Source organism: Salvia hispanica, chromosome 3 (genome assembly GCF_023119035.1).
Source record: "Salvia hispanica cultivar TCC Black 2014 chromosome 3, UniMelb_Shisp_WGS_1.0, whole genome shotgun sequence".
NCBI classification, from domain to species: domain Eukaryota; kingdom Viridiplantae; phylum Streptophyta; class Magnoliopsida; order Lamiales; family Lamiaceae; genus Salvia; species Salvia hispanica.
Genome location: NC_062967.1, coordinates 6,251,338 through 6,274,170, shown reverse-complemented (window position 1 = coordinate 6,274,170; position 22,833 = coordinate 6,251,338). Strand labels below are relative to the sequence as shown.

General features: G+C 37.0%; 4 protein-coding genes across 6 annotated transcripts in view; 1 reads left to right on the top strand and 3 right to left on the bottom strand.

The window, feature by feature from the left end:
- Positions 1–4,536, top strand: part of LOC125209137 (dihydrolipoyllysine-residue acetyltransferase component 1 of pyruvate dehydrogenase complex, mitochondrial-like) — a 6,693-nt gene extending 2,157 nt beyond the window's left edge. The window contains exons 5-15 of the mRNA XM_048108744.1: positions 448–517; positions 883–1,071; positions 1,182–1,226; positions 1,309–1,382; positions 1,815–1,884; positions 2,009–2,389; positions 3,618–3,678; positions 3,769–3,813; positions 3,893–3,976; positions 4,244–4,320; positions 4,407–4,536. Coding sequence (XP_047964701.1) covers positions 448–517; positions 883–1,071; positions 1,182–1,226; positions 1,309–1,382; positions 1,815–1,884; positions 2,009–2,389; positions 3,618–3,678; positions 3,769–3,813; positions 3,893–3,976; positions 4,244–4,320; positions 4,407–4,523 — 1,213 coding nt within the window. The 3' untranslated portion in view covers positions 4,524–4,536. The remainder of the gene's footprint in view (positions 1–447; positions 518–882; positions 1,072–1,181; positions 1,227–1,308; positions 1,383–1,814; positions 1,885–2,008; positions 2,390–3,617; positions 3,679–3,768; positions 3,814–3,892; positions 3,977–4,243; positions 4,321–4,406) is intronic.
- Positions 4,537–4,949: 413 nt separating this feature from the next.
- On the bottom strand, positions 4,950–8,135 carry LOC125211536 (pyruvate kinase 1, cytosolic-like). Of its 2 annotated transcripts, XM_048111375.1 has the most exons (16): positions 8,071–8,135; positions 7,953–8,032; positions 7,778–7,874; positions 7,558–7,655; positions 7,325–7,480; positions 7,065–7,142; positions 6,862–6,993; positions 6,686–6,766; positions 6,436–6,597; positions 6,225–6,369; positions 6,062–6,150; positions 5,889–5,984; positions 5,703–5,770; positions 5,527–5,626; positions 5,394–5,453; positions 4,950–5,314 (listed from the first exon to the last, which is right to left on the bottom strand). In XM_048111375.1, exons 2-16 carry the CDS (start codon positions 8,025–8,027, stop codon positions 5,162–5,164), a joined length of 1,590 nt encoding a protein of 529 aa, XP_047967332.1. In that variant the 5' UTR covers positions 8,028–8,032; positions 8,071–8,135; the 3' UTR covers positions 4,950–5,161. The 2 variants fall into 2 exon arrangements, with proteins under 2 accessions (XP_047967332.1, XP_047967331.1); XM_048111374.1 differs by having other exon boundaries at positions 7,953–8,111.
- Positions 8,136–8,645: 510 nt separating this feature from the next.
- LOC125211537 (pyruvate kinase 2, cytosolic-like) lies at positions 8,646–12,864 on the bottom strand. The gene is made up of 16 exons (XM_048111376.1): positions 12,698–12,864; positions 12,258–12,354; positions 11,701–11,798; positions 11,459–11,614; positions 11,188–11,265; positions 10,943–11,074; positions 10,736–10,816; positions 10,548–10,619; positions 10,379–10,468; positions 10,160–10,304; positions 9,939–10,027; positions 9,693–9,788; positions 9,521–9,588; positions 9,311–9,410; positions 9,124–9,183; positions 8,646–8,954 (listed from the first exon to the last, which is right to left on the bottom strand). Exons 1-16 carry the CDS (start codon positions 12,767–12,769, stop codon positions 8,802–8,804), a joined length of 1,587 nt encoding a protein of 528 aa, XP_047967333.1. The 5' UTR covers positions 12,770–12,864; the 3' UTR covers positions 8,646–8,801.
- A 4,902-nt stretch (positions 12,865–17,766) lies between these two features.
- On the bottom strand, positions 17,767–20,905 carry LOC125214978. 2 transcript variants are annotated; one of them, XM_048116243.1, is made up of 3 exons: positions 20,704–20,905; positions 20,497–20,564; positions 17,767–19,992 (listed from the first exon to the last, which is right to left on the bottom strand). In XM_048116243.1, exon 3 carries the CDS (start codon positions 19,949–19,951, stop codon positions 18,179–18,181), a length of 1,773 nt encoding a protein of 590 aa, XP_047972200.1. In that variant the 5' UTR covers positions 19,952–19,992; positions 20,497–20,564; positions 20,704–20,905; the 3' UTR covers positions 17,767–18,178. The 2 variants fall into 2 exon arrangements, with proteins under 2 accessions (XP_047972200.1, XP_047972199.1); XM_048116242.1 differs by lacking the exon at positions 20,497–20,564.
- Positions 20,906–22,833: the final 1,928 nt, after the last annotated feature.

The window sequence follows — 22,833 nt, the reverse complement described above, 5'->3', positions numbered from 1 at the left end:
GAAGTCCATTTATTGTTAAATTCATAGTAATTATTATAAGCTCCATTGCATAAGTACTGAGAATGTTGAAATCACTGTCTTATCTCATGATGAACCAATTTGGACTGAAATGGCTGCCCATCATACATCCTATTATGTTGGTTCTGTTATTCATCATTTATAACCATCTTTTGAGTTAATTGCTTTTTGTGCATGTGTTAGTTTCAAGCATATAGTCATAGTGCTCCTTACTTTATGCAGTGGTTAAGTTATGCTGTTCAGGATAGCTTCCCAGTTCCTTTTGGTTTTGTAACTATCTTTGTTTCAATTCTTGTCAGCATGTCCATCAATTGCTATTATTGTTTGGCTGTATTTTGTATGAACTTTAGTTTTCCTTGTATACTAAGAATCACTTCTGTCTTCCTGAAAATGTTTCTGAGTAAATAACTAAATATTATATACTTGCAGGTTTCTGGCTAAGATTCTGGTGCCTGAAGGTTCAAAAGATGTTCCTGTGGGACAGCCTATAGCAGTTACAGTTACGTGCCATAGGCTTCTATATATTTCTTTCTTATTTCTTTTATTAGTTGGAGTAAGACTGAAGGTTTTTCGAATGCCAAATATAATATATGTGTGGGATTGGTCTGAGTACTGCAAATTGCACACTGAAGCTCAACTCAATGACCAAGCCTTGTCCATGGCTTAACTGGGAATCTGGGTTTATCCTGTGTCTTTTCGTCCACATTATTCAGGACCATCTGTTAAAATTAACCATAAAGCTAAACCCTTTTTCAGTGACCTGAAATTCAGTGTTAGATACATGTTTTAGGAGAGAGACCAGGCTTGAATTATGTTACTGGCATCATCTAATATCAGATGACTGATTTTAATCTTGTTACCCAGGTTGAGGATCAAGATGATATAGGTAGCATTCCTACAACTATAAGTGGGGTAGAAGCAGCAGATAAAACTTCCACTGAACCAGCAGCAACACATGGAGACAACATGCCGGAAACTAGCTCTGTGAACATCAACACATCTGAACTTCCTCCGCACACCGTCCTTCAAATGCCGGCACTATCACCTACCATGGTAAGAGCACCTCTAGCTGTCAAGTTTTGTACGCTATGCCATCATTTACAATTGTTTTTAAGTTCTGAAAATGCTCTCTTCTTTAATTTATTTTTCTCTTTCATCTGCAGAACCAGGGGAATATTGCAAAATGGACGAAAAAAGAAGGTGATAAGGTCAGAATATTTTTCTCTTGCCAACATAGATCTCATGTATATATCTGCTTTCTGGTGACATGTCTTTCTGTGCTTGTTGCAGATTGAGGTTGGTGATGTTATTTGTGAAATCGAAACAGACAAAGCAACACTTGAATATGAATGTCTTGAAGAAGGGTAATAGAAATGTTTATTGTATTGGTTGAATGCATAAGAGTTTAGTATCACGAAAATTTTCTGCTGGTCCAGGGAAATATATGAAGGACCACATAGTTCTGGAAAACTACTGTGGTGACTTCCTCAAACAATAAAATATTTTTCATTGATGTTTTGGATCTTAAGTTGATTAGTGGGTCATTTACTGCTAAACATATTTATGTAACTAAACTTTGATAGGTTTCTCTATCCTGCTGGGAAGTTGTTATATGAAATTTCTTGTCATTCTTGTTGTGGCATGAACTGTGAAATGCTTTCAGTCGTCATAGTTTGGTCAAATGCTTGCTCAAACGTAATTTGCATGACAGATGGTGTTATAACTTCAATATCTCTTCAACATTCTCTTAATTATTTATCTATTTTATAATCATAGTTTTGATTTGTTGGTTTCAGATTTTTGGCAAAGATTTTGGCTCCAGAAGGATCAAGAGATGTGGCTGTGGGTCAGCCCATTGCTATAACTGTAAGTTTATAATGCTCACCAAAAATCATTTTTTTGTTAAAAAAGGTGTTCTTCATATTGCTGATGAATGATGATGTATATTCACAAGTGATTATAGTTTATTTGGGGATCTATGTGTCTCTAGGTTGAGGATAATAATGACATTGAAGCTGTAAGAACATCTGTAAGCACTGATTCGAGGACCAAAGCTGAAAAGCCAGTTCAACAAATTGCAAAGAAGGATGTCAAAACTCAGAAATCAAGTTTTAATAGGATTAGTCCTGCTGCAAAGATGCTAATCTCTGAACACGGCTTAGATGTATCATCGCTAACATCATCTGGTCCCCGTGGTACTTTGTTGAAGGGGGATGTTTTGGCTGCAATAAAGTCTGGAAAAGTATCCAAAGTATCTGTACCTAAGGATAAGACTTCATCACCTCAGTCTTCTTCCTCCCTACCAGCGGGGTCTAAATCCACTGCACAGGATGTTGCTTATGAAGATCTGCCAAACAGTCAAATTCGCAAGGTGCTGAGCTATCAATTTTAGTTGTTTTTTATATACACTTGAACTGTTCAAGGAGTAAAGATATCATATGAACCTGATATATATTCATCATTATATTTTTTTAGTTATTAGTATTATTTATCTAGTTGATATTACTAGTTTGTTAGAGATATGTTTATATCTTAGAGTTTGATTTGGTTTAGGAGTCCAGTATTTATCTTATAGAGTTTATTTAAGTTGGAGTCTATTATAGAGTCTTACAGTCTTTTATAGAGTCTTACAAATAGGGATATGTTCCCTACTTACAGTGTTCAGAAATAAAGTTTAATTCAACTATTTCTGCTGTGGCCTTGTCGGAGGATGATCTCTTAGTCACAAGAGGAATATTTATCTTTTATTTTATTTATCATTGTTTTCTTTTATATTTCTGGTCTCTGTTATTTTTCCAGCAGCTTTTTCATTGCTATCATGTCAATTGTCTGATATGCTTCATATCCCAAGATATTAGCAAATGTTTATGGTACCCCTGCCTATCTCTCTGTATCGGAACCTAAGTTCCCTTCTGTGAATTTTGTATATAGATTCTCAACTGCTTTTTGGGTGGAATGTAACATGGATCTGAAACATAAAACATACATGTGACAGATCCGTGTAAAAATTTCTAAGATTCACAGGGGAAATTTCATCCTGAATTTATCATGCTTATACACATAACATAAACTTCTCTGGATACTGGTACAAGGCTGCTGATATAATCAGGTTTAGACGGACGGATATCACTTTTGATTATCCAGATATACAGTGTCTAGCTTTTTCTGTAGAACTTTTTTTTAGTTTCTACTCCCTCCGTTTTTTAAAAATAGGGAGGTTTGAAACGGCACGGGTTTTAATGCACAATTTGGTAAAGTAAAAGAGAGGGGGAGAAAAATTGGTAAAGTAAGAGAGAGGGAGAGAAAAAAGTAATGGAATTAATGTTAGTGGATCATGAGGTCCTCTTTAAGTTGATAATTGTAAGTGGTAAATAAATTGATGTATAGGGGTGTAAAGATTTCCTAAAATAGAAAGTTTAAAAGTTGCTATTTTTAAAGAACAGACTATAATGGAAAGAGTTGCTATTTTTAAAAAAACGGAGGGAGTATAATTATAAGATAATAATCATCATGATTTTCAAATGCACACTAAATTGTTTTTTCATTGCTGTTACCCATCTTATTGTAATTATGAATAATGTTTCCTTGATTATTTGAAGGTAATTGCAGCACGCTTATTGGAATCAAAACAATCCACTCCTCATTTGTATCTATCAACAGGTATCAAATATTCATATACAGTATACATTTCTCTTTCAGCATTGCATATTGCAGTACAAGTGTGATCTTATTTTAAATGCCTTATACCAGACGTTATACTGGATCCTCTTCTCTCATTCAGAAAGGAGCTTACAGGTAGTGGTTTCAATCTCTGATGAGATTTGTTGTGAAGAGCATCATTGTGCTCACGATCTCACTTTGTTCTGCTTTGCAGCAAAGTATGATGTCAAAGTCTCGGTTAATGATATAGTGATCAAAGCGGTTGCTATTGCATTGAGAAATGTTCCAGAAGCAAATGGTAAGTGGTTTTCCATTTAAATCCTGCTTTTGGAAGATGGGTTAACTGAAAATCAAGAGATGAGAAACTCAGAGAGAGAGGAGGATGCCCATCTTGGGTATCAGGGTTTAGGATTTTCCATTTGGCCTGACTCAGCTTGTGATCATAGCAGCTTTGCACTTAACTGTTTACACGAGTTTACTAAATTAGTTGTTATATATATATAATGTTTCTTTTCTCTTTCTTACGAAACTATTGCACTTCACTGATTATTAACTAACCATGCAGCTTATTGGGATGCCAGCAAAGGGGAAAGAGTTTTATGCGATTCAGTAGACATATCTATTGCAGTTGCTACAGAGAAGGTATTCTTTGAGATATCACTTGGTGTTTCTTAACAGCTAACAGCCCTCATCTCATGCCTATCATCACAACATCTTTCAATTTTCAGGGATTGATGACTCCAATTGTAAGAAATGCGGACCAGAAGTCCATATCATCAATATCCTTGGAGGTGCTACCCTGTACATTTTTTGTCAAACGTCTTGCCATTCTGTTGACCATTTAATGCTATGCTTTCTTTCACCATAACACAATCGAATGGAAGAATATCTTAGATCAGAATGGTCCAGATGTTTTCCTGGAGCTTGGCGCTGATTTCTTCACTTTTTTTCACCGGATTTGCTTTTCGACAGATAAGAGTCATTTTATGGGGCCAAATTTGTTCAAACATTTGGCAGCGATTGCTTCTTAGTTTTTCTCGTATCAAATACACAAAAACCTATTTGAGAGAGTGTTGCCATAAAACGAAGTAAAGGTAGAGAATAATTAGATGGGAATACTTTTATCTTGTTTCTTCCAATAAATTAGTATCTCCCTTGTTTCTATGTACATTCTTACACCTTTTTTGTTGGACAAAATATTCGTCATTATCGAATCCTATATATTTTTGCAACTTAAATTGAGCATATTAAAATTCACGATTACAGGAGACTAAAATGAAGTGTTTCATAGTATTAGATTTAACGTGATTTCATTGTCATTGTGGGCTTTCACACAGTTTTGACATAGAAAAGGGAACTCTTATCTTGGTTGAACAGTGTTGAGCACCTCAACTTTATTACTGATTAGGACAGCATGTGCAAAATCCCAAAATCCCTCTTACATATAAGAGTCCCATTTTATTCAGATGCACAATTAGCTTGTCTATTGGTCAAGCTCAATGATCTTGACAACAGATGCATCACCAATTTTCTGGAAGACGACAACACGGTCATGCGTTTGTATAAGGCCTGAGGCCTTGCCATGTTCCAGAGCAACCTTGAGGATTGACTCACTCGTTGCACTGGTCGACTCCGACTGTAATAGCAGAGATCATCATCATCATCATCAAAGAGAGATCAAAGAGAGATCAAAGAGGGAGCAGTAAAGTTATTACCGGATGTCTGGGATCTGCAAGCATTGGGAAGAGGCCTCTGACTATCAAAGATTGCCTAGCCTGCCAAGACAAATTCATGCAAATGGTTTCACTAAAATGAACATGATCTTAAGCATTTGACACCAAAATATACCTCGAAAGCTCCAGTAAAGGTCCACCGGAGCTGATTCGTCTTCACTCGTGGAATCACAACAGATATTACAGGCATTGTAGGTCTGTACTTAGCTAACAACCTGCACTTTTATCATGCCTCATCAAGTCACCCACTGAGTGTCTGTGTGTGTGTGTGTGGGAGAGAGAGAGAGAGACCTAGCAGCTCTTCCTGAGGAAGTGAAGCAGATAATGACTGATGCCTTCACCTTGATGGCAGCTCGAACCTACATTTCACAAAACACAATTTTATGAACTGAATAATTCTATGTATGTGAAATAAAATAGAGAAATGTATAGTTAGATAGAAATGGAAAGAGAGAGAGATATTAGAGGGCAACATACAGCAGAAGAGGCAATTGATTCAAGGTGACTCATGGGTTCTCCAACAAACTTGACTGTCTTCTTGAAATACAGATCCTGATTGTATACCTTTTCTGCCTGAAAAAGCAAGCCTAACAATTCTAAAACCTAGGCTAGAAACCCAATTATCTTAAAATCTGCCATCATCAACTAACCTCAGCACAAATCTTACGAACAACCGATATAGTCTCCACTGGGTATAGCCCCCTCAGTGTTTCTGCTCCTAGCAGGATTGCATCACTTCCTGTAAAGTGCAAACAAATAAACCTTAGACACAACAAGTAATGCGAAAACATCGGTGTAACAAGTCAGATGTACCGTCCAATACAGCATTGGCGACATCAGTCGCCTCTGCACGAGTAGGCCTCAAGTTGTCAGCCATACTGTCCACGACACGAGTCACCACTGCAGGCTTCCCTGCCATGTTGCACTTGTGAACAGCTTCCTTCTGAAACATAAACACCTGAATGGAATACAAAATTCCCCGTTAGAGCAGTTTTTTGAATGTATCAAGGATCGTGGAGCGGACCTTCTCTGGTGGGAGATCGATCCCAAGATTCCCTCGAGAGAGAATGATCCCATCGGCTGCTTCAAGGATCTCATCAAAGTGAGTCATCCCCTCCACATTGTCGATCTTTGCAAAGATCAGAGTCTGGTTGAGATCACCCAACGTAGAGAGAAACTCCCGTGCCTGAAACGAGAGCACGTCCATTTCATCACCCAACGGGTCTATGACAATCAACCACATTCAGCACCAGCCAGATGGCAACTATACTTACAAGCCTGATGTCTTCAGCACACCTTGTGTATGAGAGTGAAAGGAAGTCTATGTTGTTGCGAATGCCCCAAGTGCGTATCACCTAATCTCACCACAAACCAACACACATTTTTCATCACAAGGAATGAATGGATTTGAGCGTTCTTGAATGGTAAAGTACAGCTCAAAAACAAATACCTCCTTATCTTTGTCTGTCAGAGTAGGAAGCTCGATCCGAATCTGAGATACGTGCAGAGTGTACAACGATCCAGCCAAGGTTGCAGAGTTCTTGATCAAACAAACCACATCCTTCCCTTTCACCTCTGTAACCTGCATGATTGGACCATCACAATTGACACACTCGTTGACATAGTTAAACCTAATTATGTCAGCAGCATTACCTCAAGCCAGACCGAGGTAGTTTCACTTCCTGTAAACAGATATTGACCGATAAAAATAGTATCCCCCATCTTCACTGCCTGCAAAATCATCACAACTATGTTGATCATGAATATCATCAGAAACTCTCAACTGAACAGAGCTAAACTTTATAGGCCGAATGCATAAACACCCCATTTTCCAAAGTAAACTACCATTGAGACATAACAACCATCTGCAGCTTCACAAGATTAGAGCTTTGTGCATTAGCTTACTGTGTTACCTCGGATAAGCCGGTGAAATTAATGGGAAGCAAATTGGGAGTGGCTTCCTTGTCTTGATCAGGTGTTAGAATGACTGTGGAATTTTCCTCGAGGGAAATAGGATGCTCAGTCTTGTTGACAACTTGCAGCTCCGGGCCCACGGTGTCGAGCATGAGCTGATCAAGAATGAACAGAGGATGATTCAAAAGCAAAAAAAAAAAACAAGATTTTGAAAAATTTAGAGGAAGCTTACAGCACAGAGCTTTTTGGTGCTCTTGATAGCCACTCTCAAATTGTCCAATGACTCCTGATGAAATTCAGCATCACCCCACGAGAAATCGAAGCGAGCAACTATTGAAAAATACACAATAGATGACATAATTTGCTTGAATTCAAATTCCCAATTAAGCAATAGCAGTTGATAATCATGATCCATCTATCCATAAAGTCAATGGAAGTTGAATGAAACTGACCAGACATCCCAGCTTGGAGGCAGCCGGAGATGGCCTCCACCGATCTTGATTTGGGGCCCAGCGTTCCAACAATCTTTGTCAATGCTGGGAAGAAGTTCTGAAACACCAGACCAGACTACTTATAATTTGGACTTTACAACATGAGAGAGAGAGAGAGAGCGATACAAATACATACAGGTTTGCTGGGCTCAAGAATGGAGGCCATTCTGAGGGGCTCTTCAAGGAGCAAGTGATTGGAGTTGGAGACCATGTCTGAATCAAGAAACACGCACAAACACAGTGTGGAGGGTGTGGATGAGGAGAGATCTAAATGTGGGGGAGATGACAATTCACAATCTTGAGATAATGTGGTTATATATTACCGACAAAAAAACAAAAAACACTAATAAAATAGGAAAGATTCTGTATTTGGAGTTGACGGATGAGTAATTACAGTTGGCATATGATTAATGCAGGCATTCAACATATTTGACAGAAATGGCAGTTACATGCCACTTCCGTACAACGACTACAAGCTTACAACACTTTTAATTCAACTGTCTAATCATCTTCTCCTCACTTTCAATGTTTAATTTTCTACTCTTAACCGATTTTTGATATTTTCATTTTTTCTTTATTAATCTATCTCGAATTTTAAGAAATAAAGTTCGCAGATTTAATTTCAAGTGGATAAATGGTCCTGTCATATATGACTGGATATTCATGTATGCAAGTGAAAAAGTCACTTTTTTAGTGGATTCACTAAGATCAAGTTTTCAAATAAGTTTTATGCAATTCTCCATTTATTTGAAGTATATTTCATAATTCACCACCTGCAAGTTCGCCCCTTCTTGATATAATTGAAGTGAAATGAAATAAGAGTAGTGAAGATAAAAATAAAATGACAATTTTCATTCAGATCTCTCCTTTATCACACGACCAGTTCATTTAATTAGCTGAAAAATAGAATTCGAAGATTGTTTAATACATTCATCCAACAAAGTGATACATTATTCAACACTTTAACATGATGTTGAGTGGAGCCCTAATCTTCAAGCTCAATGATCTTCACCACAGACGCATCCCCAACTTTCTGGCAAACCACCACGCGGTCATGTGGTTTTATGACGCCAGAGGCCTTCCCGTGATCCAAGGCTACCTTCAGCACGGACTCGTTTGTCGAGCTCGAGAATTCAGCCTGCAAACAAAACAAACAGACACTTAAAAAAATTATGTTCTGGATCCTCCACTGTAACGAGGCTACACATGATCGATAATCGTTGGGACTTTTGAATGATGTTGAATGCAAGTAAGTACATAAACAACTACGGCCAAACAGGGAGAGAGAAACGGAAGAAAGGTCTTACTGGATGCCGAGGATCTGCAAGCATGGGGAAAAGGCCTCTTACTATCAGAGATTGCCTCGCCTGCCAACAACGAATATGCCAAACGATTAATAAGCGACCAGGGAATTTTCCTTCTCTTTCATCTCATTTCAAGTAGAAGTTTGTGAAGCTAAATTGTCTATACAGATCAGATTATACAGTAGAGTACCTCAAAAGCCCCACTGAAGGTCCACGAGAGCTGATTCGTCTTCAGACGGGGAATGACAACGGACAAAACCGGCATAGTAGGTCTATACTTAGCTATTAACCTGCATTGTTTGTTGGAAGGAGCATATTTAGCTACTGCATTTAAGTATCAAAATTTATCTGTTGCAAAATATACGACACAGAATATCAGACTATAAAGTGAAACGCAAACCTTGCAGCTCTTCCCGATGAAGTGAAGCAAATAATGATCGATGCCTTCACCTTGATGGCAGCACGGACCTACATAAATAAGAAAATGCAGGGGGTGTCACGAATAACTCAGAAGACCAATCGAAACAGATTGAAAGAAACGAAATAAAGCAAAAATGGCGGTAGATGCATACTGCTGAGGAAGCTATTGATTCTAGGTGCGACATTGGCTCGCCAACATGTTTCACGGCCTTCTTGAAATAGAGATCTTGATGGTAGGCCTTTTCAGCCTGCATGTGGTATAAAAAGTTCGACGAGCCAAACAAGATGAAAAACGTTATCTTCTGAGATGCTATATCGTAGAATCTATGCAAATATAATAACGGTGTATCATGGAAGGTGTAGAGTTTAGAGTTTCAAAGAAGCAGGACAAACCACACCTCGGAACAAATTTTCCCGACTGTAGATATTGTCTCGACAGGGTAAAGTCCTCGTAAGGTCTCTGCACCTAGTAGAATTGCATCAGTGCCTGAAAACGAGTGCAAATGACGTTTAATGAGCTTTCAAGTTTTCGGACTCATAAAACGTTAGGGATATTAATTCTTAGGACACCTAAAGAAGCTACTACGAAAAAAAAACTTATTATAAAAACGGAAGATACCATCTAGCACAGCATTTGCAACATCAGTTGCCTCAGCACGAGTGGGCCTTAAGTTGTCGGTCATGCTGTCTACAACACGAGTCACCACTGCGGGCTTCCCTGCAACATTGCATTTGTAAATGGCTTCCTTTTGGTATAAGAATACCTGCATACAGCAAGAACATGTCAGATCTTCAGGTAGCTAAGAAAAGAAATTGTGCATTAAAGTTCGATGTAGACCTTCTCGGGTGGTAGATCTATTCCAAGATTTCCGCGAGCAAGGATTATGCCATCTGCTTCTTGGAGAATCTCGTCAAAATTATCCAAGCCCTGTAAATAGAGGGAAATAACTATGGCATACATTTATGTGTAAATTTAGTTCCGGAAATATCAAAGTTGAAAAATTGACCTCCACGTTCTCAATCTTCGCAAAAATCTGAGTCTGACTGAGGTCACCTAATCCAGAAAGAAACTCGCGCGCCTGAAAGAAAATGTAAAATTTCCGCCCCACACTTGTCATAAATGTTGCCTAAATGATCTAACATAAATGGTTTGAAGAGAGAAACATGTAAATAAAATCTATGATACTATACTTACATGTCTAACATCTTCAGCCCGTCGAGCATAAGAAAGTGAGAGAAAATCTATTTTGTTTCGAACTCCCCAAGTGCTTATAACCTGATTATGGTATGAAACAGACATGCCATGTAAATTAGGTATAACTTTTTCTACAGAGTGAGTGTGTGTTTGTTTGTGTGCGTGCGTTTATACAAATTACTCATTAGAGATGAAAGAAGCTCATGCCTCCTTATCTTTATCAGTGAGAGTAGGAAGATCGATATGGATCCCTGCGACATGCAATGTGTATAACGGCCCAGCCAACGTGGCAGAATTCTTGATCCGACATACCACATCCTCCCCTTTTACCTCTGACACCTGCACCGAGGAATAGCAAATATGATCAAGAATTTCACAGTCAGTAACTGAAATATGAAGGTCAGAAGATGCAAAAGGCAATGAAATGAAATGATATTCTGGGTCTGCCATACCTCCATCCAAACCGAAGTCGTTTCATTTCCAGTAAACAAGTATTGGCCAATGAAAATATCATCTCCCTTTTTCACGGCCTGCAAAATAGGAAACAAGGTTTGTCAATTAAGCAATGTTTCAGAAATCAAACTGAGAAAAGGCGGGACTGAGGCAGGCAATATCGAGAACCTCTAGTGTTACTATAAATAATCGATCCATAATCGTGCATGCATCACGACTCACGGGCAAGATAAAACATCACGAAATTTCTTGTAGACGTAGCATCTTTACCTTGGATAATCCACTAAAATTAATCGGAAGTAGATCCGAACTAGCTTGCTTATCTTGATCGGGTGTTAGGATGACAAAAGAATCTTCCTCAAGGGCGATTGGGTGCTCAGACTTGTTGACAAGTAGCAGCTCTGGACCCAATGTATCTAGCATAACCTGAGAGAAATGAAATGTATGGATGCCATTCGAAAGTAAATGTATACATGCCATTTAAACGTCAATGCAGGACATATGAAGCTTACCCCGCACAGTTTTTGTGTTGCCTTGATTGCCATCGATAAGTTCTCCAGTGTGTCTTGGTGAAATTTCGCATCACCAAACGAGAAATCAAATCGTGCAACTATTTATACATCAAAAGAATTTGATTTAGATGATTGCAGCAGCAGCAAGGGCTATCACGACACGCATCTACCTTACAAGGTAGGTATCTTTGAATGCCTCTTACACAAACTAAATAAAGAACAATCTGGTCGAAGAAATCATGAGACATATGACACTGAACTAGTTGTTCATTGATCTCTCTTTCGACAACTTCTTGTATTATTCATCAACTACACTCGAAAATCCAATAACAGATCCTATGCAGACTACCCCCCACCCCACCCAACACCATTACCACCACAAGCATCAGCACATTGCCAATGCAGACAGCAAGATAAGCATCTACTCTTAAATCTCATACATCAACCTAAACACAGCAGTCCAGCAACAAATAAGCAATCTAAAAGCAATTACACATCACCAAATAGGTAGAAACACACACAAACACATAAACAGGAGCTGAGTTAAGGAAAATCACCAGACATTCCAGCCTTGAGACAGCCAGCGATAACCTCAACAGACCGTGAATTCGGGCCTAGTGTCCCCACTATCTTGGTCATTGCCGGAAAGAAACTCTACACAAACAAATCACATCCAAACTCACAACACAGTACTAAAGCAGCAGCACAAAAAATTGTTCAAATTCAAGAAGAAATCATAATCACAATGTGGTGAAGGAATCAATCCATTATGGGCAGTTCACACAACCCTTTTCTCTAATCACATCAAACGGCCAAGATCGTGAAGGAAGAATACAAACAACTGGCCAAGATCGTGATCGAGAACAGTTCGAATAACCCCCTTTTTCACCACTCACATGAACTAGCCAAGATCACACTCACACACAACAAATTGAAAGAGGAAAAGAAAAAAAGATTCGATTTTTGAGGCAGTTTTGTGAAGAGGAATGATACATACAGGCTTGGAGGGCTCGAGAATGGAAGCCATCCTAATGGGCTCTTCAAGAAGCAGGTAATTTGAGACCACCATTTTTCACGCACAAACACACAGTGGAGAGTGAAGTGAGTTCTTGACGATGAGGGGGTAGCTGAGACGAATGATGGAGGAGTGAAGTGAGGGGAAACCGGGGCATTTTGCCACCCTTTTCTACGTACAAAATCAATGTGCTGTCGCTGTCGCATCATTCGTGTCACCAATCAATTTCAGTTCTTGCACATTTCAACCTTAAATATTTCTAACATGATCATATTTTTTACTTTAGATGAAAATAATGTTGTTAGAGAGAATCAACGAATGAATCTTTTTAATTCTGCATGTCCTATAATCCTGATTATTAGTTTTATACGTGTTTTATCAACATTTCTAATCTCATACAGAATGGAATTTTTTAAGTCTAGCAACGAGACAATACCAAAATGTAGAGATTTACTACTACTAATGTAAGGCTGATTGAAAAGTGGGAGTTGGTTAAATCATTAATTGCCCTTTATTGTTAAAATAAATCTTGGTTTTTTTTAAGTTTTCTAATTATTCCAAAGTTTTAATTGAATCATGTTATATTTGTGTCAATGGAAAGGCATCTGTGATTTATTTTCCCTTTTTTTTACGCATATTGTTTGTTCATATGTCATTGTCAAAATTTACTATGGATTCACTGACATGGTGTGCTGAATAAACAATGGATTTGGAGATGACACGTGTTGCAAGTATCCTTTTCAAATTGATTTAAAATTTTATATGCATTCAGTAGCGTCCAAATTTGGTTAAAGACTTTCATGAAATTGTTCGCATAAATAGTGAACTAAGTGAAGTACTGTTAGAAACTTTGAATCAAGGTAAAAAGCAAACCATTGGCGCCACCTTTTTTGCAAGCAAGGCTGTTAAACGACGGATGGGATCATCTATGTCATAATATTCTACTTCATCCCCTATTACATACACACATAATAAGTGATGGTGGGGTCCATCACTCATGTTTGCAGTTTGCAATGTTTTAAAAATCGGATCGGCCGATGAACCGGTGAGGCTACTGGTTCACGGTTCAACCAGTCCGACCGATTCAATCACTGGTCGAACCGTTTTACTTTGCAAATATAAAATTAAATATGCTCTTACAAAATATATTAAATTTAGTGAGTAATATATTACAATTAATATTAACATATAACAAAAACATATATTAAACATTTTAAGTAAATTAAATATTAAGAGTATTTAAAGTAAGTGGATGGTAAAATTTAAATATTTATTAAATATATAAATTTTTAATTAATGCAGCAAAAAAAATTACATATTTTACATATAATAAATAGATAAAATTCATATTATCTCAAACCATTTATGTGGTGAAACAATATTATAGATAATATATAAACTAAACATCAATTTTTAGTTAACTTGGATAAATATATATACTATAATAGTATTATTAGTTATTACATAAAATTAAATTTGAATTATTAGTAAATATGAAGTAATAAACCATATTAATAATATATATATTACATCAATAAAAATAAAATTTAGTGGCTTATAATTAAAATTAAACATATCACAACTAAAACTTATTTTAAAGTATAAAACTAAACACAAATTATTAATTTGTGTGGACAAAAAATTATAGAGTTAATATATAACAATAATTAATGTTCACAATATTTCATTCAAGATCATGTGGTGGAGTGGTAGAGGTGTTGGTTACCTAAAGGTCTAGGGTTCAATCCTCTCTAGTCACATATTTTAAACAAGCTTTTAAACATAAAAATCGGTTCCCGGTTCCCGGTTCAACCGGTCCGACCGGCCGGTTCCGGCGGCTCAAGGCGGTTTAACATACTAACGGTTTTAGGGGCCGAACCGGATCGGATCAGCTGCCGGTTCGCGGTCCGACCAGTCGAACTGGCCGGTCCGGTCCGATTTTTAAAACACTGGTGGTTTGTGTGTATGTAGTAGGGGATGGAGTAGAATATGGCATAGGTGATCCTCATTGGCTAAACGGGTACTCGATCACATGCATGCTCGCAATGCGAAAGGCATTGGGAGTATATGTGCGCTTGATCAAGTACATGCGCTCTTGATCAGGAGCGTAACCAAAATTTTATTAAAAGAGGGGCAAAATATAATAAACAAGAAAAAATTATGTCTTTGAGAAGGTGCATTTAGAGTAGTTGAAATATATAATCAGAAATCTATATATAAATATATAAAGGAAATGAACGGACGAGGAGAGACATTTGCCCCATGTCCCTATAAGCTATATCCGCCCCGGCTCTTGATATTAGAGCATCCACTATAGGGGCGGTGAACAAGAACCTGAATGTGCAGTTGATGAAACAACTGCAAGAGAACTGCCGTTTCTACAAGTCGGCCCGACCCGATCACCAAGGCGATATACTATGAGCTCATGTGTAGGATCAAAGAGGATCTGGGGCTGACTGTTCCAGCGGCGCCGGGTGCGCCGGGGGCGGCGGGGGCAGGGGCGGCGGCGCCGGGGGGAGTGGGCGATGAAGAAGAGGCAGAGGATTCCGACTCCGCCACCGAGTAGATGGTGGCGGTGTTTTTATTTGTTTTTATATGTTTTTTTTATAAAATGTTCGTTGTAATTTTCCGGTATCCACTAATACAACGAATATTTGGTCTCATCGCACTTATTAATTTTATTATTATCTCGTTTTCTAATTATTTTTAGTCCGATAATTTTAAGTCTAATTGAATTAAAATATACAAAGAATAAAAATAAAGTGAAATGTGACTAACAAAAGTGTCCACTATTGCTGCGGAAACTTTTTTTTGTGGTTGTGGACAAATAAAAAGTGACTATGGATAAAAAACAGAGGTCAACCAAAAAGTATCCACCTACAGTGGATGCTATTACTCAGTAAACTGGTGTTGCGAGCACATGTGCTTGCCAATTGGTGATCATACAACGTTTTGGTAATCGCCTTTATCTAGTATTTTGTCATATTTAATCTTCCAACTCCAACTCTAATTATTGAAGTAGTATACTCGTACATTTTGTCCAAGTTAAACTTAGTTAGAAACTTAGAATAGCCGGTAAACAACAATAAACTCTAATTTCATCGATAGATTTCCTTCACGTGATTAAAATGGCACTTTTTTTTGTATTTCTTGTATTTCTTCCAAAGACAAGGCCCTTAATCAAGTACCGTAAAATAGTAAATGCTCCGTATACCAATTAATACATGATTTTGGATACAATAAGGCAAGGGGTAAATGGAGAGATAAAAGAGAAACAACAATCATATTTAATTCTTCTTAATAAAATTTTATGTTCCAAAGAAAAAGGTATTTGAGGAGGTATTATACCTTCTTTCATTTTGATAATGTATCTTTACCTCTTCTTGGACGAGAAGGTAAAAAGTTAAGTTATTTTTATTTTCCTTTATAATTTACCTTCTTCCATTGGAATCCATTACTTTTTAAGAATGTATAATTGCCTTTTTTAGGAGGTAAATTAGAAATATACCTTCTCAACTTACTTTTCCCCCTTGGAGATGTCCTCAATGGAGGATGTCCCGGCGGACGTCGGAAAAGTCCGCGCGGGACATCCGCCATTAGGCATGGGAGGGGCGGATGCGGATGCCGGCTGCGGAGACAGCACATCCGCGGCTTTCCGACGACATCCGCCGGGACATCCGTATTGACATCAGCCATTGCGGTGCCACGACGGACGTCCCGATTTTTTATTTTATTTTTTTAAAAAAACTCTATATATACGGCTCATTGAATTTTCCTCATATTCGTGTCGAAATTTTTATTCCGTAATAAATTGTATATTTGTGAATTTGTGAATTTTTATTATTGTGGAAGTCCGTCGCGATGTCCTTGGGGATGTTCGCCACTATGCAGTGGGATGTCCTTATGACGTGACAGTGTCGTGGGAAGTCCTTATGAGTTATGACGTGGTATGAGGTGTTTTTGGAAAGTCCGTCAAGAAGGACGGCAGGACATCTACACCATTGGAGATGCTCTTATACAGATTACAATTCTAATATAGGAGTATATTATTAGACTAAATTGTCTTTGTATCATCAATTGAGATCTAAAATGGGATAAATTAGGTATAAAAACTTTATTAGTTTTATTATAATTAAGATTGTCTACCACGCATGATATTGATTATTGATATCTTAAATACATTGTAAATGACATCTCAATTAAACATATTAACTCTTTATTGCATATTGTGTAATGCGTAGTAACACAAATTAACTTGCATCCTTCTTGTTGCTTGAAAATCAATTTACGTATAGTATTAGTTAGAGCTCGAAATACAACGAACGCCATAGAATATGTTTTTCTTCTCAATAAAGCATTGTAATTTTCATCATAATAAAATATTACTATTTAAAAATAGTACTCCCTCCGTCCAACAATAGGAGTCCCATTTCTTATTGGTGCGGGTTTTAAGAAATGTTAAGAAAAGTGAGTGGAAGAAAGTTAGTGGAAAGGGGTCCCACTTGTATATATTAATTTTAAATGATATGTGAGTAGAATGGGTTGGTGGAATGTGGGGCCTCTTTACCATTTATAGTAATTATGAACCGGGACTCCTATTTGTGGACGGACCAAAATGGAAAAACGGGACTCCTATTCGTGGACGGAGGGAGTAATATGTATGATATGCACCTAATCTCGACGTTTATGTGCCGCTTTCTTTGATCCTAATAAAAGCATATATGCATTAGATTATACTACTACTATAAATTTTATAAATGCTTAAATGAGGTGCTCATTTGCTGACAGTTTTTCAACTTAGAATAAAAAAGTTCTTTTATTCTGAAAACAGAATAAGAAGTACTAGTTGAAATGTCAAAACCGATAGTTGAAGTGTCTAGATGCACTATATCAAGAAATTATTGGTGGGTATTTATTGTATTCACCAGACTCCTGCAATCAATATCATTAAATAAATCTCAAGTTGTCTTATTTCTATTTAGAGCCACAGCCCAGAAATACAGACAAAGATAAAGGTCCAAGTCCAACTTATGTATCATTCGCAACTAAAATTCACAGCCAAAAACTCGAAAATTCTTGATTATAGCTATAAATCCAAGGGCAAACAGCAAGCACTATTTAATCATTCGTGTAATCTAACAACACAAATTCTTAAGGAGACATGAAATTGAGACAAGCAGCAAAGCTTGATGAGACAAAATCCCTCAATTTCTAACATACACATGCTATCAACAGATCATAAGAGAGGAGTTGGCAATATTGGATATACAGTTTACCAGGAATCCATGAAGCACGGCTCAGATTCAAACTCCAGCATATGATGTTCTTCGCCATCACAATGTAATAACCCGACACCGTGGTCCGAAAATGGATCTCAATCAATGTAAGAAGCTACTATCGCGCAAGATGGTGAAGGATGATGATATATACACACACACACGCATATGAGAGGTTACAGTGATATCACTCCTGATATTCGTCAAACGTTCTGCCACTGGCGCATTCTGCCAGCGATTTTCCAGTGATTTCTCTCCCAAATCTCCATATGTAGTTCAGCCCAACGAGAAGCTCGGTGATCTGGGCTTCTGTCTTTTCTTGATTTGCAAAGTAGAGCGTCTGGACAAGAAGGATGTTTGTTCTGGAGACCAAGCTCTGATGCTCAAAGCTCCGCTCCGACTGCCATCTTATCATGTTATGAGCAAGAGGGGCGAGCCATTCGAGTGTTTTTGACATAGCATCATTCCATTCATTCGCAAGAGCTGTGTCATAAACTGATGAACTCAGGCTCTTTGCATAAGGCTTCAGCTTAGCCCTGAGGGATGCTCTGATGCTAGCTGGCAACATATTATATACATCGTCTCTAGCATCGTTCCCGATCAAGTGAGGAGACGCAACCAACTTCTCGACGAATATGATGAGATTTGCATAGTGCAGAGCTAGGGCGGAAGCACCAAGAGTTTCAGGAGGCGGATTCAACAGCTTGCTCTTCGGTCCAACTATAGAGAAGTTTCCATCGCTCGAGTTCCCATAAATCTTTCCATCCAGAACTCCAGAATGAGCATCACCAGGTACTAAGTAGCTGTTACTGGTCTGAGAACCATTTCCAACCATAACAGATCCAGTTAAAGGTCCTGACATGGTCATTTTATTTGGTTTTCGCTGAGAGATTTTCTCAGCTTTGTGAGATTTATCACGGAAATGCCACATCCTCAAAGAACTCTTGCTTGTTCTTGGAGCTGAAGTAGGATCGGGTTTGGTTGTCGAACTGGATAAGGGACCTGAATAATAACCACCAACACCATTATGTTTACCAGAGATCGGATTAGACGTAGCCATTGAGTTCCCAAGAGGACCTGAACGGAAGTTGCCCAAGTTGTTTGCTCTCGCAGAGATGGACTCGCTTTGTGCACCCGTAGAAAATCTAGGGACATAATTTTCAGATGGATAAACAGATGATTGCATGAAGACAGTTGAGTGGCTACGTCGATTATTAGAATTAGAAATATCTATCACTCTCGAATTAGCCCCCATGTCAGCAATGTGGTTAACTCCAAAAACATGTCCAATCCTGCCATACGTGGTAAAAAGAGATCTTGCCATGAGGATAATGGTATAATCATACGTCCGACTCCAGAGAGAAGTTTCCTTGAGATGCTTCACCTCTTGACGCTTCCATGCAATCTTCTTCTCATAGTCAACCAATGCAATGCTATCTGCGTTATCATTGCCCCTCATCCTCTTCAATGCCTGTTCAAGATCTGCGAGCGTCTCCATCTCTTGATACAAATTAGCATTTGCAACTATAAAACGTTCCATCTTCTTGACTTTTCTCTCCATCTTCTTCCATGAGAACTGCCAACCATATGTGTCTGTGCCACCCTTAATCAAATCGTTAAATGCTTGCTCAAAACTTCTCAGCAGGGGGTCGTTGCATTTCTTGGACAGCCTGGCCAATGCTCTTGCCACATGCACCAAATTTTCCATCATCTCCGCACAAATCAACTTCCCTATATATTCATCACTCTCCGATACAAGCTTCTTTATACCCAACGAGCTATTTATCTCCTCTCTTAACCTAGCAACCTGCTTATCAGTCATTGATTGCCACAGGTGAAGCAGTTTAGTCATCAAGCTAGCAGCCTCAAATGACAAAACTGCAATCTTCGCCTTTTCACTATGAAACTCATTCTTCTTCGATGATGTCCACAGACTACGAAACCATGATTGGGTGACCATTTCAAAAACCAGATGACCGTTACTTTGTTCCAAAGTGAAAGCTGTAAAAACAAGTGGAAGCTTATTGTTAAAAATGGCACAAGTAGCTATTAAGCAAAGTAGTACTACTATTTTACAATTAAGAAGATTGCAATGCTAATTTACTGGGAACGTTGTCAATATATATGCATAAAAAGAAATAAAGCCTAAAAACAGAAAGATATACTCTATTTTGGTAGCCAGATACTACTAGCTGTTTCAGCAAATTTGTTTTCTTTTCTCTGAAACACAAGAGGCATAAAGCCGAAATTTCTTTTTCTAGTTCTATCATCTTTATTTTCCATTCAAATTTTAATTTCGCAGCTTTCTAATTAGCCTCTACAATAATTCCTGAATCCATTGCTGCACACCAAAATTAACATAAATCTCATCCGAATGCTTGAGTTTTGATATTGACGACTATTCTGTACTACAAATTAATCTTTGCCTAGCATAAAAAAGGCTAAAACAATAGGAGCAAAGTAAAAAATCAAAATGAAAACAGATGTAAACCGATTTCATCTTACCTCCTTGAGCAAAAAGAATGAAAAAAAAAGTTCAAATGTTTCTCTTTTAGCTCCAACCTACTTCAAATCTACTCAAAAGAACGAAGATTACTAAAATGTACTCTTCCTTTATCCAAACAGCTAAACATAATTCTACACAAGACAAGCAGAGTAAAATAACAATATAAATGAGAAAAAACAAACAAATTAGGACTCATTTATGCTTACGTATAATTGCTCTCGAGGAGAGGAAACACAGACCACAAAATTGAATCTACTCCAGAATCAGTACAAATCACGAGGCTGTGGTCAAAGAGAAGGAATCAATCAAAGCCAAAAAAAGACGAAAAATAGGAAATGGAAAGAGATGGGAAAGGTGGAAGAGTGGAGAGCAGCAAGCAGATGAGAGAGAAAGAGAGGAGAGAGAGAAGGGCACATGCAGGAAAGAAGCCTAAAACCGTGTGGAATTTATGAATAAATTTAATACTGTACTTTGCTCTCTGACCCCATTCTTTGGCCTAATTCCATTTTTGCCCCATTAGTTTACAATCTTCTGTTTTGGAATTTAGATATTACTACTAGTAGTAGTATTCAGTTTATGAATGATATGCTATAAAAATCATTTAATTTGCTCATATATGACGATAATAAATGGAGTACTAAAGATTCAGTTGAATTGTAGCTTTGGTTTGCAAAATTAAGTTAATATATTTCACTTTTTTGAGTGAAAAAGTACTTTGAAAATCTTCGTCTCATAAAAGAAAATTTTAAGGATTATACATTAACGACGGACTAAACTAATCGTTTTAATTATATCCTAAATCATTATTAATTTTCAGTTGAATTGTAGCCTTGATTTGCAAAATTAAGTTAATATATTTCACTTATTTGAGTGAAAAAGTATTTTGGAAATTTTCGTGTCTGATAAAAGAAATTTTTAAGGATTATACATTATCGACGGACTAAACTAATTGTTCACTAGTTTAATTTCAGTTATATCCTAAACCATTATTAATTTTTCAACCATGAAACATATATATCACATACAGTATACTTTCCATATATTAACTTCAAACTAATGTTGATTCAACTTTTAAGCACTAACAATAAAAGAATTTATCAACAATTTATAGATGTATTTATATTTTCTCCAAATGCTCTCTATTTTGAATTATGAACACTATAATAGAATTTATCACTATTAGTATTTATAAATATTGAGTACCTGAAACATTTTTTGTGTAATTATATTTATCTTGTCTCTTAGTTATATTATCAAACTTGATTTTTTAAAAAAAATTTGTCTGAATTAAATTAGACAGTAATCTTTCACTCAAAACTCCATCTAGATATTGAAGTTAAAAATTATTAAATTATTTGATTTTTTAATCTAAAAATATTTCAAAATTTAGAGTATTTAATATTAAATGTATCCAACTCAAAATAACTACTCCCTCCGTTCCATATTAATGGAGGCGTTTCTTTTCGGCACGGAGATTAAGAAAAATTGTATTAGGTGAGTTAAGTAAAGGGAGAATAAAGTGTAAAATGAAAAAGTTAGAGAGATGAAGAGAGGGAAAAGTAAGAGAGTAAAGTAGGTGTGTAAAAATGTGTTGACTTTTACTAAAAAAGGAAATGACTCTATTACTATGAAACTTACCAAAATGACAAAATGACTCTATTACTATGGCACGGAGATTAATTTAAGGGAGAATAAAGTGGGAGAATAAGAAAAATTGTGTTAGGTGAGTTAAGTAAAAGGGAGAATAAAGTGGAAAATAAAAAAGGCAGAAAGATGAAGAGAAAAAAAAGTAGAGTAAAGTGAGTGTGGAAAAATGTGTTTACTTTTACTAAAAAAGAAAATGACTCTATTACTATGGAAAGTACTAAAATGGCAAAATGACTTTATTATTATGAAACGGAGAAATTAGATTAAAAGGTATGAACTTTATTGCGTGATAATCCAAAACGGAAGACGGTATAAGAACAAATAAACGAATAAAAAATCATAAATGCTTCCAAATTTAAGTATAAATATACTATTTGAAATGCAAAAATTAAATATTTGGAGCGATACGGGCGTGTAATGTAATAGCATATGAACGAATGAATATTTGAATTTTAGAGGGTAAAAAAATTATACTACATTTTATACTACAAAAATTATACTACATTTTATTTTCACAATAAAAGCAAATATTGGGTGAAAACGAATATCGGAGTGGCCCCAATCATTATAGGAGACCACGCGGAGAAATTTGAATTTACAAATTTGACCCCCACGTCAATTTGAAGTGACCGGTTCAAATTGACCCCACAACTGATTTCAAATCAGAAAAGCCTCCCAAAGCCGCCGGT

Bases quoted from the DNA above. Each gene is read 5' to 3' on its own strand.
- LOC125211536 (XM_048111375.1), bottom strand. From the start codon at position 8,027: ATGGTCTCCAACTCCAATCACTTGCTCCTTGAAGAGCCCCTCAGAATG. The intron at 6,598-6,685 runs GTAAGTATAGTT...CTCTCGTTTCAG, and splicing joins GTGCTGAAGACATCAGGCTT to GCACGGGAGTTTCTCTCTAC. The intron at 6,370-6,435 runs GTCCGCTCCACG...TATTCCATTCAG, and splicing joins TCGATCTCCCACCAGAGAAG to GTGTTTATGTTTCAGAAGGA.
- LOC125214978 (XM_048116243.1), bottom strand. From the start codon at position 19,951: ATGGTCACCCAATCATGGTTTCGTAGTCTGTGGACATCATCGAAGAAG.
- LOC125211537 (XM_048111376.1), bottom strand. From the start codon at position 12,769: ATGGTGGTCTCAAATTACCTGCTTCTTGAAGAGCCCATTAGGATGGCT. The intron at 10,620-10,735 runs GTAAGTATAGTA...ATTTTCTTTCAG, and splicing joins GGGCTGAAGATGTTAGACAT to GCGCGCGAGTTTCTTTCTGG. The intron at 9,184-9,310 runs GTACTCTACTGT...CGTTGTTGGCAG, and splicing joins CCTTCAGTGGGGCTTTTGAG to GCGAGGCAATCTCTGATAGT.